This window comes from Mustela erminea, chromosome 1, assembly GCF_009829155.1.
Source record: "Mustela erminea isolate mMusErm1 chromosome 1, mMusErm1.Pri, whole genome shotgun sequence".
NCBI lineage: Eukaryota > Metazoa > Chordata > Mammalia > Carnivora > Mustelidae > Mustela > Mustela erminea.
In genome coordinates, this window is record NC_045614.1 from 195,182,175 (window position 1) to 195,200,153 (window position 17,979).

At 33.4% G+C, this 17,979-nt stretch overlaps 1 protein-coding gene across 1 annotated transcript in view; it reads right to left on the reverse strand.

The window, feature by feature from the left end:
* TMPRSS15 (transmembrane serine protease 15) overlaps positions 1-17,979 on the reverse strand; it is a 116,640-nt gene that overhangs the window by 66,870 nt on the left and 31,791 nt on the right. Inside the window, exons 9-13 of the mRNA XM_032345507.1 lie at positions 13,672-13,778; positions 10,751-10,891; positions 9,663-9,812; positions 1,499-1,604; positions 1,049-1,199 (exon numbers count right to left, since the gene is read on the reverse strand). Of these exons, the coding sequence (XP_032201398.1) occupies positions 1,049-1,199; positions 1,499-1,604; positions 9,663-9,812; positions 10,751-10,891; positions 13,672-13,778 (655 nt within the window). The remainder of the gene's footprint in view (positions 1-1,048; positions 1,200-1,498; positions 1,605-9,662; positions 9,813-10,750; positions 10,892-13,671; positions 13,779-17,979) is intronic.

Here is a 17,979-nt window from a genome sequence, read left to right on the forward strand (position 1 = left end):
ATTCACCTTAATGTGAAATAAATGACCAGAGACATCCCAAGGATATAGCTCATGGAATTTATTTCTAAAAGAAATATATAGATTAAGTCTAATTTGGGCAGGGTAAATGGATACGGATGGGCATGGCTGTTCTAATAGAAAAAAATGGTTCCCTAGAAAAGTGCAGGGCTGATCTAGGTGATATCTGTGAAAAGCTGGAAGTCCTAGGTGAGCAGGGGACATAGGAAGACATGGTTGGCATCTGCTAGAAAGTTGCTGAAGAAAGTTGTAATATACGCCAGTGTTTCTATGGATCTTATGGATCATTATAAGTAGTAGTTTCATGTAGTAAATTGTTCCTCAATAAGTGTGTTTTTTCTTTTTAAGGATTTTATTTATTTATTTGAGAATGGGAGATAGCAAGAGAGAACACTAGAGGGGTGGAGGTGTACAGGGAATGGAAGAAGCAGGCTCCCCACTAAGCAGAGAACCTGATGTGGGGCTCTATCCCAGGACCCCAGGATCACACCCCCAGCTGACAGCAAACTAGTCAATGACTGAGCCACCCAGATGCCCCTCAATAAATTGTTCTAAAATAAGTTAGTGGATAAATGAAAATAAGGGCCCTCAGAGTTTTGTTTTGTTTTGTTTTTTTTTCCCTTTTAGAGAGAGTGCACATGCTCACGTGAGTATGGGGAATGAGAAGGGGTAAAAGGAGGTGGAGAATCCTTTTTTTTTTTTTTTTTAAGTATATGTGCTGCCAAAGCAGCACAGAAAGGGAGAATCTTAAGCAGAATCCACACCCAGCATAGTACCCAACATGGGGCTTGATCTCTTGGCTCTGAGATCATGACTTGAGCTGAAATCAAAAGTTGGGTGCTAACCAACTGAGCCACCCAGGTCCTCCAAACTCAGAGATTTTCTTAAAAAGAGACTAAGAAATTAGAGAAAATTACTTGGCTGTATTCAGAAAATAATTTTTTTTTCATTATATTATCTTAAACTATAATTGTATAGCCATTTTTAGAACACAAACACATGATTATAAATCACAAGGTATTTTGCCAACCTTAAATTCCACTGTCTCATTTAATGTTACTTGTCCATAATTCCAATTTTCTCCATAATTTCCTTCCTTTTGGAAAACTATCTTCTCCATGTTTTGGCCACTGCTGATATTAATGCTTAATTTATAGACATTTTCACCATACATATAATACCTAATTTGGAAACAAGCACATATGATTAGATTTCTACACATTAGAATAAGTGCAGCTTAGGTTCTTCTAAATCCTTTAATTTCTCTGGAATATTCCCTTTTTCCTTGAATGAAGGAGTTGTTGGTAAAGTCTGTGTGTGGGGAAGGGGGTCTTCCAAGAATTTTGCTATTTTATCAATCGAAAAAATAATGCAAATCCATTAAAACTTGGGATGTCTTAGTGAAATCACAAACCTGGCAATGTGACAAAGGCAATGGTACACACTAAATAAGAGTATGTAACACGTGTCTAGGACCTACCAGAAACTGAGGCAGACTGGTTCTAAAGTGGGGTCTAAAGGGAGACTTAAGAGTCCTACTCTTTCTCGTCTCCCTCCTGGTCCAGTGGGAGTGGAAATGTAAAATCCTGTAAAAACAACAAAAGAAGTTTTTACTTCATTTAACTGGCGGCAATTTCTTTATGTGAGACATATCATGTTATAAGGAGAAAGAAACAACTTTAAGGTGAAAATATAAGGAGTGGGAAGGAAGGTAGATGCCATAATACATTATTATTTAGGAAAATCACTTCACAACTCTGGACCTCCCAATTTATAAAACAAAAGGATTGAACTGGAGCATCTTTAAGGGTATATCAAATTCTGACTTTTTATTAGTCCATATGATTATTTTATCATATTACTGTCACCAGATACCACTTTAATTCCCATTTACTAGATGTTTTTATCAATTCACTTCTTTAGAGATAATAATCACATGAGAGTATTTAGATATGCCGGTAGACTAACTCATGATGTATGCAAATATTTAAGCACAGATTTGAAGGTGATGTTAAGAGTTTCAAAGACCATCAGTTTTTTATTCCATTGACTATACTGCATTTCTCTATATAAGAAGTTACCTGATTTTATAATGGTTTCATCTCCCATATTCCTTTGAATGATAACTAATCAGATCACAGAAGAGTAGGAGGCATGCTAATCTACATAAAAGCTTTCTATAATAGCTCAAGCCACTGCATAAAGTGCTTTTTGGTCTGGAATTCATTATCCCAACCAATGATTAGAGTCATCTGAAGTGTGGGAAGAGTTGCTAGAGTGAGAAAATTTTGAACATTTTCTTAGAGAAATTTAGTTTTTTTATCCTTAGCTTGCTGCTCATATATTATGACAGAAAGCAGGAAACATGTAACAAAATATGCTATGAGGAAAAGGCAATATTGGGTAAATCTGATTTATAATTTCTAAATTTGATTTCTAATAAGTGTAGTTTTTTATGAAATGCTAAAATTTAATGTTTATTTGAAATCAGGCATCTCCTCTCTTGTGTTTCCCAACAGAAATTTTTATAGACAATGCTGTATAAAATTCAAAGTTAGTCATTTACGACATGTAGCGTAAGGATAAGATGTGAAGAAAATACTAGTAAAACTGCCAACAGATATATCAGTTTATATTTAGATTGGTAAGGCCAAAAAAAAAATCCCTCAGAATGAATATTTTATCAAGGTGAAATCATGGTCGAATATATTAACAAATATACATCCACTGGATTTAAGTTATAAAATGTAAAATGGAAATGAATGCATGTTTAACATTTTATATTAACACATTACTTTATATAATGCTATGGCATTTCATGAGTACTTATTTTAGCTCTATAGTTAGCGCTCAACCTAACAAAAACTGTAGCGTAGATACAGAGGGGATGAGCCAGAATCTACACTTTAAATGCTGAAATCCAGGGACATCTGGATGGCTCAGTCGGTTAACCGGGGTCGCCTTCGGCTCAGGTCATGATCCCAGTGTCCTGGAATTGAGTCCCGTATCAGGCTCCTTGCTCTGCAGGGAACCTGCTTCTCCCTCGGCCACTCTATCTGCCTGTGCTCTCTCTCTCTCTCTCTCTCTCTGACAAATAAATAAATAAAATCTTAAATAAATAAATAAATAAATAAATCCAAACCTTTTTTGAGTTGACCTTAATTTTAGTTGATTAGAATATAGTTGGGGAGGGAATAATTAAAATGCCATTAAATTCCCTGAATAAATAATGAACTGGCTACCCTGTTAAGAAATATTTCTAGTTAGCAGCAATTACAAAACATAAAAACTATTGTACTTCTATTTATGTTTGTCCATGTTCAATCAATTAGTTATATTTAGAAATATTTTTAACCTATTGTTTACTCATTAAGCAGTAATAACATTATATAACATGTACTTATGTGGACTACTGTACCTTAAGAATTTTCCATAAATAAATTTTTAAGAGCACAATCTATTAAATATCATATAGAATTGCATATTTTGGAATATAAAATAATATAATATTAAGTAATATAATAAAACAAAAATAATAAATAATGTATTAGTAATTTCAGTGATACCTGTTAAATTCTTAATAAATTAGAAGATGAAGGAAATTCTTCATAAAATCATGAATTTTAAAAATAGAGTATTGCTTACATAAAAACTTACTTAGTCTACCTAATTGTCCTTAAATTTCATCTCCAACATTTGCCTGTGGGGGTAACTTGACCTCTGTTTAATATCTCTCAGATAGAGAAGCAATCATTGTGTTCAAGGCAGGGCATTACATTTCAACACAATTAGAATCTCTTTTCTTTTTAAAAAGTAAGTTATTGTGTGCTTACTTTTTCTTATTTTGCTCCTGGGCCCATTAAGGATAAATGAATTTATGTTAATTCTACAAATATTTAAAGGTTACTATTTTGCCTTTTCTAAAACTTCTCAAGATTATTCATTTTTTGCCTTCATTAATTTAATATGGCACAATTTCAATTGCTTCTCCATTTGATAAGCTCTCAATTAGCTCTACATGCAGTTGGTTCCACTCAGAGTATGGAAACCAGAAGTTCACACAACATAGCTGTTGGAATATCTTACCAGGTGTACAAGTAGGGACATCCTAACACTTGGGATTATGATTTAAGTTATAACATCGTTGGCACTATTTACTTACAAGTGTATCTTATTCATAGTTCTCCAACTCTCTCTGAGAATTCTTCATCTCCAACATTCTTGCTCAATAATGCCTCCTTCTATGCAATCTAATTGGTCCCTTACTCAATATCTTTTACCATATCCTTATTTCCTACTAAACAAACATGTATTTACTCTAATGTTTGAGGCTTCTGTACTATGTATAACTTCAGTGTTATTTTCTAGCCATAGTTCTTATAATTCATCTATTTACACACAGCACTTGTGCAATGTTAGATTATTTTAATTTGCTCAATGCCCAGAAATGTTATGATGTTTGGGTATTTTTTTTTTTTCTGTGTATTTATGTTACTCTATTTCTCCTTACAATTGCACATGTCAGAATCCTACTAATTTTTTTTTTTAATTTCCAGCATAACAGTATTCAGAATCCTACTAATTTTTTGAGGTCATTAAATCAAACTGCCATCTCCTTTAGAAAGCTCCTCTTGGTGCAATTATATGGGATCACTCCTTGTGAATTCTCAGTTACATGTGTACTTCTCTGATATTACTTAGTTTGTTCTATTTGTCCTATAGTCACTAACATACTTATATGTTCTATTATGTATGTTCTATTATATTCATGTTCACATGTGACTTTTAAAACTGCTAGACTTTGTGAAAAGAGCGACAGTTCATTTTTGAAATCTCAGTATGGATTAGCTGAATGTTGCTTAATTTATTCTTATTATACCAGTTTGACTTGCTTTTTTATTTTAAATTCATAAAGGAATACACAAAATGAATGATTAAATAGATATTTTTTATAACCACACAGGAATTGCTATGGTCAAAGGATAGTTTCATTTAAAGTCCTACAAATTTCTTGAAATGTCTTTGAGAACACTTGGAATTAACCTCAGAGTCAGACATTTTCTTTATCTTTCTTTTCCTTTTTTTTTTTTTTTTGGTAAGCATAGTAACCAATTTAATGATCAAAACGTGCCTGTAAAGTCAGGTCTGACTATCATGAACCCATTTCCCAGATGATGGAACTAAGGCAGAGAGAGAGAACAGATAACTTGCAGCGCTGATTTAAATCTAGCTGACTTCAGAGTCTCTATTTTAATGATCTTTACTACTACACTAGGCTAACCCCTACGCGTTAGAAACAATTATGATTTCATTCAGAAAGGCCAACAAAGAAACACTTTCTTTGGGTTGTCTACCCTCTTGTGACCCCTTCATTTCTGAAGTTTTCACGTTACTGACCTCATTTTCTTTGAATGTTCTGAACAAACGAGCCAGTTCTGAGCACCCCAAGATGCTGCCCTGTATCATTGCCACCATCTCCACTGACTCCCTTTGCTTCTAAGAGGTACAGAGAAACTCGGGAGCCTTGACAGTGGAGAGATTTAGGAGGCCATAGCTCTCTACTCTACCAGGAGAGAGTTCTTTAGAAGGAGCCAAAAGTTAAGGGGCTTAGAAGTTCCTCCCTAAAGCAATGTTAATTCAAAGTTTATCTGTTTCATTTAGACGTTTCTGTCATTTAAAGTGAAGGCAAAGAACAAAAAAGCCCTGCACGGATAAGAGGAACAGCGGGAGAGATTTAATTCTCTTCCATTTCAGAGGTAGGATGTTCTGACACATAAAAAAAGCAGGTTGGAAGAAAAATGCCCCTGGGGGTGTGGGGGCGGAACGTCTGGTAGATTATGAAATCACTGGTATGAGAGTTGGAGAGAACCTATTAAATCCTATCATCCGTTCTCATTACACCACGGCCTCTGGTGGACTCTGAACTGTTCTGACTTGTCTCATTTTAAATAACTCCAGCTACACGACTTTCTCCTGAGACTCCATTTCCGACCCAACTATTTAAAACCTCCACCTGACATTCAACCTGTTTCACTTTGGTCATTTTCATCCTATTTCTTCAGTTATTTAATATGTTGGCAAGCTGAAGCCATTTTTTCTCCTGTAATGTACTTACATTCTTCAAATATCAGTGGAATTATTTTATCTCTTATTATGATGACATAAAAGTAGAAAAATGATCATTTGAACATCAAAGATTTCAACTACATAAAAAGTATCTGTCATAGTCAATAGATATAAACGCTTTCTGTACTTTCTTCTAACTACTCTTGTCCAACTGTGGCAGAGACTTTTTTTTTTTTTTTTTTTTACAGTAAAGACAAAGATGTGGTCAAATTATTTGACTCTTTCAGGCCAGGCTTCTTTAGAGAGCTGGGGTGATTATCGCTTTGGAGTTAGTCGTTAGCTGTACAGATTACTAATTTATCCATAGAGATTCAGGCTCTGGAAAGTAATTTGCTCAAAGAAGATTAACTACAAATGATAGTATGCATGTCATCATTTTTAATACTAAACCTGTTTGGTCTAATGGGATTGGCCATCTACACAGAACACATTTTGGTTCATAGCTCCACACTGCTAAATAATTTAGCAGAATCCTATTGCCTCCTTTCAGATTATTTCCAGAATCTGACCTCTTCTCACTGCATCTGGTCCCACTGATCTGAAAGTCCGATGGCCTCTTCTCTCGGTCGGTCGGGTGGTAACTCTCCACCGGTCTCGCCGACAACACCCTTGTCTTTCTATAAACTCTTCTACCAGCCAGCGTGAATCCTATCACTTCTATGCTCAAGAAACTCCAATAGCTCTTCATTTCACTGAGGAAAAAGCCAAAGCCGAAGAAGATCCATTATTACTTGCACTCTACTGTCTTTATTTATTCGAGGTCATCCATGTTGACCTCCTGGCTTTTCTTTAAATAGGTCAAGCACAGTCCTTTTAAAGCCTTTATACTGCTTGTTCCCTCTGTGTAGAAAAATCTATATGGCTGATTCCTTCAGTTCTGTAAAGTTTTGATTTGACTGTCATCTTTCAATGGGACTCACCTGATCACCCTGTTATAAACTGCAATAGCACCTCAGCATACTTGCCCTCACCACTGCCCTTACAAAGCTCTATATGTTCTTCTCAGAACACTGATTCACATTTAGCATACCCACAATTTGTCATACACATTGCTTAGTTTGTAGTTTTAACTTCCCCCCCAAATATGTGTCCCATGATTGCAGAAAATGTGTTTTATTTTTGCTCAAAGATAATATTTTGAGTAACTTGAGTAGGGACTAGGACTCAAAAACAAACAAACAAACAAAAAAACAAACACTTCTTGAATAAAGGAATAGAAGAATTAATCAACTGAGGCTTTTGTTGATGACTACAGAAATAGATTAAAAATGGGTCAAAAGTAGTCACTTTTTATTAAGCAATATTTTGATCAAGTTGAAGTAGTATGATGAACCAAATTTTGTTATCCCAGGGAGAGCATTGTCTAAAGGAACAGGATTAGTCAGATACATTTTTGCCTGAAAAAGTGAATTATTTTATGTCCTCTTATCAGATGTTATTCAAAACTGACATTCAATCAGCTACTTTTCAGTTCATAAAAATAAGTGTATTGATCTCTGATAGAAATGGCCATTGAAAATAAATTATAATGCACAGGTGCTCAGAGTATTTTTTTTTTTTAAGATTTTATTTATTTATCATAGAGAGAGGGGGAGAGAGCAAGCACAGGCAGACAGAATGGCAGGCAGAGGCAGAGGGAGAAGCAGGCTCCCTGCTGAGCAAGGACCCTGATGTGGGACTCAATCCCAGGACGCTGGGATCATGACCTGAGCCGAAGGCAGTTGCTTAACCAACTGAGCCACCCAGCCGTCCCTAGAGTATTTTTAATCTGAGCAATTTTGTGAAATTACAAGAAATTTCACTAAGTCAATAATCCACTCAATCAGCAATTATTTGTTGAGTCAAAATTGCAGATATTCATTCATGTAAATTAAAAAAACAATTTTACATGTTTTTAGATTCAGATAATGAGAATGTACTAGCAATTCAAAGATGAAAAAGGTAAGTTTCCTGTTTCTGAAAATAAACAAATAACGAAGAAAATATAATACCACATGGCAGGAGAAATAAAAGAAGTGTTTATAATTGTTTAATGGAAAGGAAAATTTCAACTTGGAAGTTCTAGACAGACTTGATGGAAGTGGTGATATGAGATCTGTGTGCTCAATGTCTATAGCCACGTCTGGTTATAAGAAGACTGTAATGCTTTTTTTTTTTTTAATCGAACCATATTTTCACCAGTAACCTATTGACAAGTCATATTGTAGGATGGATTTTGTCTAAGAATATTATCTAAATGCAGAAATTTCTATTCTGTCCTTTTGTAATTTTCCTTATTTTTAAGATCCATATTACTTCTGTATTTGGAAACTCAAATACAGTTAAGTGATTAATTTGGTATCGTAAGTACATGCTTTGAGGATTTTCATGGGTGGTCTTGCCACTATGACTTCCTTATCTCCTAATAATTCCCTGTGATTTCTGGTCTTTTCCATCAACTATTATTGTTTCCAATGTTATTTTTCTCCCTGAAATCTAAATCTAATATTCACACAAAAAGCTATTTACAACTTACAGCCCTTCCCTCAGGACCATGCTTTAGAATCAGCTCACTCATCATCCTTTTGGTATGGACGGATGGCTGTGTCTCCACAATTTATATGTTGAAACTCTAATTCCAGATGATGGTGTTTGGAGGTAAGGCCTTTGGGAGACAATTAGGTCAAGAGTGAAACCCTCGTGATGTGATTAGGGACCTTATGAGAAGATACAGGAGAGAGTGCTGTCTCTCTGTCTCTCTCTGACTCTGGCTCTCTGTTCTCCCTCTGTTGCGTGAGAATACAGTGAGAAAGCCTGTGTCCATGAAGCAGAAGAGCTCTCATCAGAACGTGACCATGCTCGTACCCCAACCACAGACATCCCCTCTCCAGAACTATGAGAACTAGATTATTGTTTAGATGAAGCAGCCTGTGGTACCCTGCCACAGCAGCTTAAACACAGACAGCTCCTCAGAAGAAGTAAATCTATCCCTAGATCCTTATTCCAAGTTAGCATGATCTTGTATATTGAGAATTCTAAGAAAAACTTTAAAAGCTATTCCAGTTAATAAACAAGTTCAGCAAAGTTGTAGGGAGCAAGACCAATATACCAAAAAAAAAAAAAAAAAACCAAAACAAAACAAAACAAAAAAAACAACACTGTATTTCTCTACAGCAACAATAAATAATTTGGAAAATGAAATTAAGGCAAAGTAGACCAAAGTTCAGAAAAGCTAATTGCTTCCTCCAAGTCCAATTGGCCAATAGTAAGTGGCAAATCTAGGGCGATAATCCATCTTGTCTGTAATCAGCTCCATGTACTTTTTAATGTTTCATGAATATATAAGATAAAAGAATATATTTTTAAAATACTCACTTTTATAGCTTATTTGATTACCATTTTCATTTAAAAGTATTCATTACCCATGATTTTTTTAAAAAGAAAATCTGAAAAAAGCATTTCGAATTTAATACTATTCACATTAAACTACAAATACATACCACTTTCCTTTTGATTTTTGAATTAAATATGAATTATACCTGATTCGTTGCCAAAAGTATGGTCAAAATTTGGTCCAGTAAAAGGAGGAAAGGTGTTTCCCTGAATCCTTTCCCACTCATTATCATCATTTAGATCCTGGACCCAGAAACAAAAGCCATCTTCAAAATTACAGTTAATTTTCTCATAATCTGTGAATTAAAAAAAAAAAAAACCACTTCAAATTTAGTCCACAGTGAAACTAATTTAATCAACTGCATGAAAATAATCTAGTCTTATACAGTCTTACACACTTATTTTTTAAATTAAATTAGATTTAATTTAAATTCAATTAATTAACATATAGTATTATTAGTTTCAGAGGTAGAATTTAGTGATTCATCAGTTTCATATAACACTCAGTGCCCATTGATCAAGTGCCTTCCATAATGCCCATCATCCCATTCTCCCACCCGCCTCCCTTCCAGCATCCCTCAGTTTGTTTCCTGTGGTTAAGAGTCTCTTACGGTTTTTTTCCCTCTCTCCTATTTCATCTTGTTTTATTTTTCCCTCCCTACCTACACACTTATAATTGTCAGGCACACAATCTTTTTTTTATTCATCATAATTCTGTTTCATTCTATTTAGTTTAAAAAAAAAACAAAACATCTTTTTGTTGACAACTATCTTTAATATGCTTCCTATACCCCAGTAGGGCTTTAGCAGAGACAAGCTTCTTGTTCTTACTATTCTTTAAGTTTTACATCTTACCTCTTTTTGGTTTACCCACATAAACTTTGTCTCATATTTTTTTCTCCTCTTTTTACTAAATTTTAATACTTGGGTCAAAATCAAGTTGATGTGGAATATTCTCAGAATTAGTTTTATGCATATACATATATATGGAACTTTGTAATTTTTGTCAAATTGTTTATTTCTTTTGAAGAACATGAACTATCTTCTAATTTCCCAATTTCTCCAACTGTCAAGTAGAGACAGCTACATATAAGAGACACTCATTAAAGAACTTGCATAATGAACAAATTATGACCTTGTTATAAAATTTCAGGTCCTGTCTGCTACTTTTAAAATTCCATTACAATATTGAAGGATCTGAAGATTCAAAGGCTGAAGAATGAACAATACTTACTATTAAGTTCTGTGCTGTTAAATGCGGTGTATGTTGCATTAAATCCAATATAATCATTTTCATCAGATTCTATAAGAAAAGTGGCAGTAACTTGGTTGGAAAAGATCCTAATTGTGCCAGGATTGGTTTCCCAGAAAGAAGCTACCAAAATAAATAAATAAATAAATAAATAATAAAATAAAGGATAACTATTATATTTACATATCTATCTGTTTATCCATCTAACAATAGATCCATTCTTCTGTCCCACCATTTATTAATTTATTGTTTCATCAATTGATCTATTGAACAACTCTCCAGTTATTCTATTCTGATTTACCTCAATTCCCATAATTATTTGGAGAAGATCCTCTTGCAATTTATATCATTTTTCTTTATGTAATGATCACCGTCTCTGACAGTTTCTGCCAGTTAGAGAACTTTTACATCACTATACATAAAAATGACCAAAAATGCCTTTGAACTTGTTTGTGTTCACTTACCCCTAATCAAGTACATAATCATTTTATGGTACTGGATACTTAAACTTTTTTAGAATTTCTCTAGATAATCTTGTTTTTTCTAATTTAATTAAAATATCTACATATTTTCAATGTGATAAAATAATAGCAGTATTTGAGGTATATATTCTGAATTGGAATTTATTAAAAGTAAACATTTTATGTATCTCTTAAAGGAGCTTGCTAAAATATTTAGAAAAAGATGGGAGTGTGAGTCAAGAATTATACTGGCATTATTATAAAATAAAATAACTTTAGAGTTAAGGAATGATATTGATCTTCATGTATTACATGCTATAATACAATGACACATAAATCTGTTATTTTAAATTTAAATCAACAAATACTGAGTTTTTAATATATCAGGCACTGTGCTAGATGCAGAAGGTAAGATGGTATTGCCTTCTTAAAAAAAGTATTATTTTTAATTTTAAAATGTAATTTTAGTAGCCAAATTCATTTCTCATATTTTTTCAAGTGAAAATTATAAGGTTTAATTTTCAAAACTTTAAAATGGATTTATATTTCAAAAAGACCTTAAAATTTAAACAACTACCTATTTGTTATAATTTAAATATACTTTCATAGATTTTTGTCTATTTGAATATTTAGTTTCTTTGATGATTTTTTATGATAGTTATTTGTAAATTATTCAATCACTATGCCTGGTGATTCTAAGATTTATTCATGAATCACTGATAATCTAAGCACATGAAAATAAGTGAAAATAGCATTTAGGCTAACCATGGTATTCAAGGGGTAAGGAACATGAGGGAAACTTACACCTATCACTTTGGGCAGTTAGCCTCTATGAATTTTGTTTTCATCATCTATAGAAGTAAACAAAATTATATTACCACCTACATAATACGGTTTTGCGAGCATTTATTGAGTTAACTTAAAATGTTTAGAATACTATTTTGCACATTACAAGTCATTGGTGTATGCTAAAACTAATTATTAATATCACATTAGCCCTTGGAGAAATTTATATGACTTGGTTTATTTGTTTATTAATGTAAATACTTATGTTGATTATAATTTTAAGGAACTAGATTTATCAACCACAGAAATAAGCGGGTTATCAAATGGCTGGCCCATCTATTTTAGTCAAATGTGACTTATTGGAGTTCATCTGTTTTATGTATATTCACTATTATATTTGTACTAGGGGGTTTTAAAACACAATGAGTAATTGCATTGTGTTTGAAGTTAGAGAGTCTTAAGTCTGATTTCGCCTCCAAACACTCACTAGCTCCAGGGACTTGTGGTCATTTAACCCCTTAGGGCCCATTTTCCTCTCCTGTAATGCATACTTCACAGGTTTATTGAAAATATTAAATAAGAATATCCATACATAACACACAGTATGGTGACTGTTACATTAATAGCACCCAATTCAAAATATATATCATATGCTTAAATATTTCTCAAACTGATTAGTCAAAAACACTTATTAGATTAGATTCACTTTTCATTATCACAAGTACAGTTTGAAAGCCAAAATGGCTAAAATAAGTGCTGCTGTTATATAAACTTGAAAAACAGGTGCCACCTGTAACCTCATATCAGCTCTCTACTTGACACTCCCTCCGAAGGGTGAGGAAAACTACTGATTTGCTGGGCTCCATTCTTATATTCTCTCCTTCATCCTTATTTTATTTCCTCTTGGAATTTCACCCCTACTGTTGTTGGCTATCATGAGTGGGTAGGTCCATACATTTTGAGACCAAACAGAAAACGGGGAGTGGAGATATATCTATGTATACCTAGATATATATAGATCTATATACAGATATATATAGATATATCTACATATATATTCATTCATTTCCTGACTTCTTTTCAGCTTCTAAGGGTGTCCACGTACATAATGACAAATGGTTATATAAGAGCAATACCACCTACACCTACCATTTACTGATTTTACATCCTGGGCTAGTCATTGTTTTACCCACTTTATTCAAAATAGTACTTTATTCAAAATAGTACAGCAAGAGACTGGGAAGTAGAGTGCATGCTGAAAATAGGAAGACATTCTGTGAGTTGCAATGCTAAAGAAAATAAGAGCAATGATTTTCAGGGTTTGTCTGAATTTTGCTTAATAGGGAGTAACAATTAAAGAAAGCATAGTAACCAGAGACATTATTACATTTCTTTGGAAAATTCCACATGATTTTAAAAACTGAAAGTAGAAGAGGATAATAATGGAAACCATAACGTTTTTATTACTAAGAAGATTGATGACATAGGGCACTAAATTATTAACTTTTATCATGAGAATCAGTTTTGTTTTTTCTTTCAGTAACTTGAAGTTCAAGTCCACATTCAGTTTAAAAATCAAAGAGAAAACACATTACTTCAAGGAGTTTACCACATATTTTCATTTTGATAATGGGTTATATATTTGTTTTAACTTACCTCTTAAAATCTTGCTTGTACCCACACCTTCATAAATATTTAATACATCTGTATAATATGTATTAAAATAATCGAAGCTCAGTTTAATGGAGAGTCCTTGATTTACACTAAATTAAAGCAAAAAATAGATTAGTACACTCTTAACAGGTTGTTACAACTCTTTATGCATTCTAAAATTTGAATGTATTTTCTAGTTTTGATTTAAAAAAGACGTAACATGAGAATGATACTCAATAAATTTTTAAATATATGATACAGAACTGTTAATTATAAGCACAATGTTGTACAGCAGGTCTCTAGAACTTTTTCAACTTAAATGACTGAAACACTATTCCTACTGAACAGTAACTCCCCATTTCACCCTCTCCTTGTCCCTGGAAACCACCATTCTACTTTCTGTCTCTATGAGTTTGAAACTTTAGATGCTTCATGTAAATGGAATCATGCAATATTTATTCTTCTGTGAAAAGCTTATTTCACTTGGCATGATGTCCTCAAATTTCACCCATGTTGTTGCACATGATAGGATTTCCTTCTTTTAATGGCTGAATAATATTCCATTGTATGTATGTACCATATTTTCTGTATCCAGTCATTGAATGGACATTTAGGTTGTTTCCATCTCTTCTCGGTTTTTGTGAATAATGTTGCTATGCAGCTGAGCATAGGAGTGTAAATATCTCTTAGAGATTCTGATTTCAACTCTTGGATAAATATCTAGAAATGAGATTGCTGGATTATGTAGCAGTTCCTTTTAAAAATGTTTGAGGAATCACCATACTGTTTTCCATACCATACCATTTTACATTCCATCAGTGGCGCACAGGGTTCCATTTTCTCCACATCCTCACCAACATTTATCATTTTCTGGTTTTTTAATAATAGTCATTGTGATTTTAATCTGCATATCCTTGATGATTGTTGATGCTGAGCAACTTTTCAAATGCCTGTTCACCATCTGTATGTCTTGTTTGGAGAAATACCTATTTGAGATTTTTGCCTATTTTTTAATTGAATTATTTGTTCTTTTGCTATGCAGTTGTAAAAGTTACTTATGTATTTTGAATATTAACCCTTTATCAGATATATGGCTTGCAAATATTATATTCCATTTCATAGGTTGCCTTTTCACTCTACTGATTGTTTCCTTTGCTCTATAGAAGGTTTTTTAATATGATGTAATGCCTCTTGTCTATTTTTGCTTTAGCTGCATATGCTTTTAATGTCATTGAAGAACAGTGTTAGGAAGATTTCTTTCTATTTTTTTTTTTCTGTATGTGTGGTATGATTGTGTGGTGTATGTTTGATGTGGGTATGGTGGATTTTTGGTGTGTGTTAATTGTGTATGTGTTGTTATGTGTGGGGTGAACATGGTGCTGTTGCTATGTGAGTGTGTGTGTGTGTGTGTGTGTGTGTGTGTGTATGAGAAGGGACTGTTTTCTTTTTTTGTGTGTGTTCATCATTAGTGTAAGGAAACATAACTGATTTTTTTACATGGATTTTGTATTCTGTATCTTTGCTGAATTCTTTTATTAGTGGTGTGTTTATTAGTGTTTATTAGTGTGCATTTTGATAATTTTCTACATATAAGATCTTGTCATCTGTGGGCAGACCATGTATAAAAATTCTGCCTTTGTTAGGACTATTCAGGAATGGGCACTTGAGTGAGCTTTCTCGTGAGACTCAAGGGACTCCAGCATCAAAGCTTATGAAGACAGAGGAAGAAGAAACAAAGCAGCCTTCAGGGGTGATTTCTGTTTTTTAATTGAAGTTTTGGTGTCTTTAAGCAGGAATATAGTGAGTTTTTCTTCATGTGATATTTTTAAGCTAAGAAACCAAAGGATACAAGATAATCTCCTTCAAAACTTTTGTTTTCAGTATTCTTTTACTTTTTAAAAATATAACATCAAAGGTAGAAGAGAGAAACTCGTGCATATTGTTTTCTATTTCTTTCTTCTGATTCAGAAAAGCTAGCTGAACTGCAATAAAAATGTGGTCATTTATAAATATAAGACTAATTAGAAATACAATATATATATTTTTATAATATTAGACATGGTATTCTTATGATTTTTTGAAGGGAATGGATTTTTTTCTAAATATAATTTATGCATTTTACATTTTTGTATCAATAGTTAACCTCTTTAGAGCCTACTTTTTTGATATATTGATATGAGGCTAAGCCCTTTACATTTAGTACTACATTTAATAGTGACTTTGGCCTCTGAATTTAGAGATTGTAAACTCTATGAATGCAGAAATTTTGGGTCAGAGAGATTTTATGATTTGCCTAAAATCACACATTTTGAACCTGTAGGGCAGATTTGAATTCACAAAGACTGCAGTGCTCACATTCTTAATATCTGACACTCTGCTAAATGTAATTTTAATATAATTCGAAGGAAGGGATAGCCCCAAATATAGTTTAATTGCATTTTAGGCATTTCTCCACTCTTTAAACGGTCTTCAAATCCTGTAGGAAACATCATTATCTTTAACCCCACTTTGATCACCATTAGGAGAAACAAATTATCAAGGACAATGCATCACTATTGCAGTAATCAGGTTGAGAAGAAAACATATTTAGGTTGTTTATATGATTAATTAAATCATAATCTCATCTTGAAGTACAGGGTTTAGGGTAATATTTGGATTCCTTGGGTTTTCAAAATCATTGTTTTACTAATGGTGGATTTCATTCTTTTTTCTTTCTTTTTTTTTTTTTTTTTTAAGATTTTATTTATTTGAGAGAGAGAGTGTGCATGAGAGAGCATGGGCAAGGGTGGAGTCAGAGGGAAAGGGAAAATCAGACTCTCTGTTGAGCAGGAAGCCCAGTGGGGCTCAATCCCAGGCATCATGACATAAGCCTAAAGTAGCTGCTTAACCAACTGAGCCACCCAGGTGCCCCTAATGGTAGATTTCTTTTTCTTTTCTTTTTTTTTATTATGTTATGTTGGTCACTATACGGTACATGATTTTTTTTTTTTTTAATTAATTTTTTATTTTTCATAAACATATATTTTTATCCCCAGGGGCACAGGTCTGTGAATCACCAGGTTTACACACTTCACAGCACTTACCAAAGCACATACCCTCCCCAATGTCCATAATCCCACCCCCTTCTCCCAAACCCCCTCCCCCCAGCAACCCTCAGTTTGTTTTGTGAGATTAAGAGTCACTTATGGTTTGTCTCTCTCCCAATCCCATCTTGTTTCATTGATTCTTCTCCTACCCACTTAAGCCCCCATGTTGCATCACCACTTCCTCATATCAGGGAGATCATATGATAGTTGTCTTTCTCTGCTTGACTTATTTCGCTAAGCATGATACGCTCTAGTTCCATCCATGTTGTCACAAATGGCAAGATTTCATTTCTTTTGATGGTTGCATAGTATTCCATTGCAATTGCACTATTGGGTATTTACCCTAAGGATACAAACGTAGTGATCCAAAGGGGCACATGCACCCGAATGTTTATAGCAGCAATGTCCACAATAGCCAAACTATGGAAAGAACCTAGATGTCCATCAACAGATGAATGGATCAAGAAGATGTGGTATATATACACAATGGAATACTATGATTGTTTTTGATGTAATGTTCCATGACTCATTGTTTGTATATAACACCCAGTGCTCCATGCAATATGCGCCCTCTTTAATACCCATCACTGGGCTAACCAACTCCCACCCTTCTCGCCTCTAAAACTAATGATGGGTTTCTTAAAAATTGTTTTTAAAAATTAAGTAACAGAGAAGAAAGAAAAAAGAATCAAACCATACAAATCCTTAATTAACATAGTGTGATTATTACATAAATGGTATATTATTATGGCAAAGGTTCTGCTTATAAACTTTCATATAAATTTGACTGAGCTTTATTAAGCAGTGGATTTAACAATTAAATTATTTTTATTTGGTTTAATAAAATTCCAAAGATTGCATGAAGAAGTAATTAAGGATCCATGTTCTTTCCATTTTCAAAGGAAGTAACTTAAGATTTTTCTATAGCTTTCTTTTGACATTTTAAATAAGGAATAGAATATTTTTCCTTTTACTTATGAACATTGTTAATAGCCATATAAATGTTTCTTTTAAAATTTGATGGCATTATATTGGAAACACTATCTTCCAAATTGGTTATTTCTTCACTTGACAAGTGAGCTGCCATTTTTAACACAAAATCTTGTATTTGGCACACAAGTAACCTGTTATCTGGAGCATGAAAACATAACTTACATGTGGTTGAGCTCCAAAATAGAAATTATTTAAAGAGAATAGGATGTTCTTCTTTCCCTGAATAATGCCA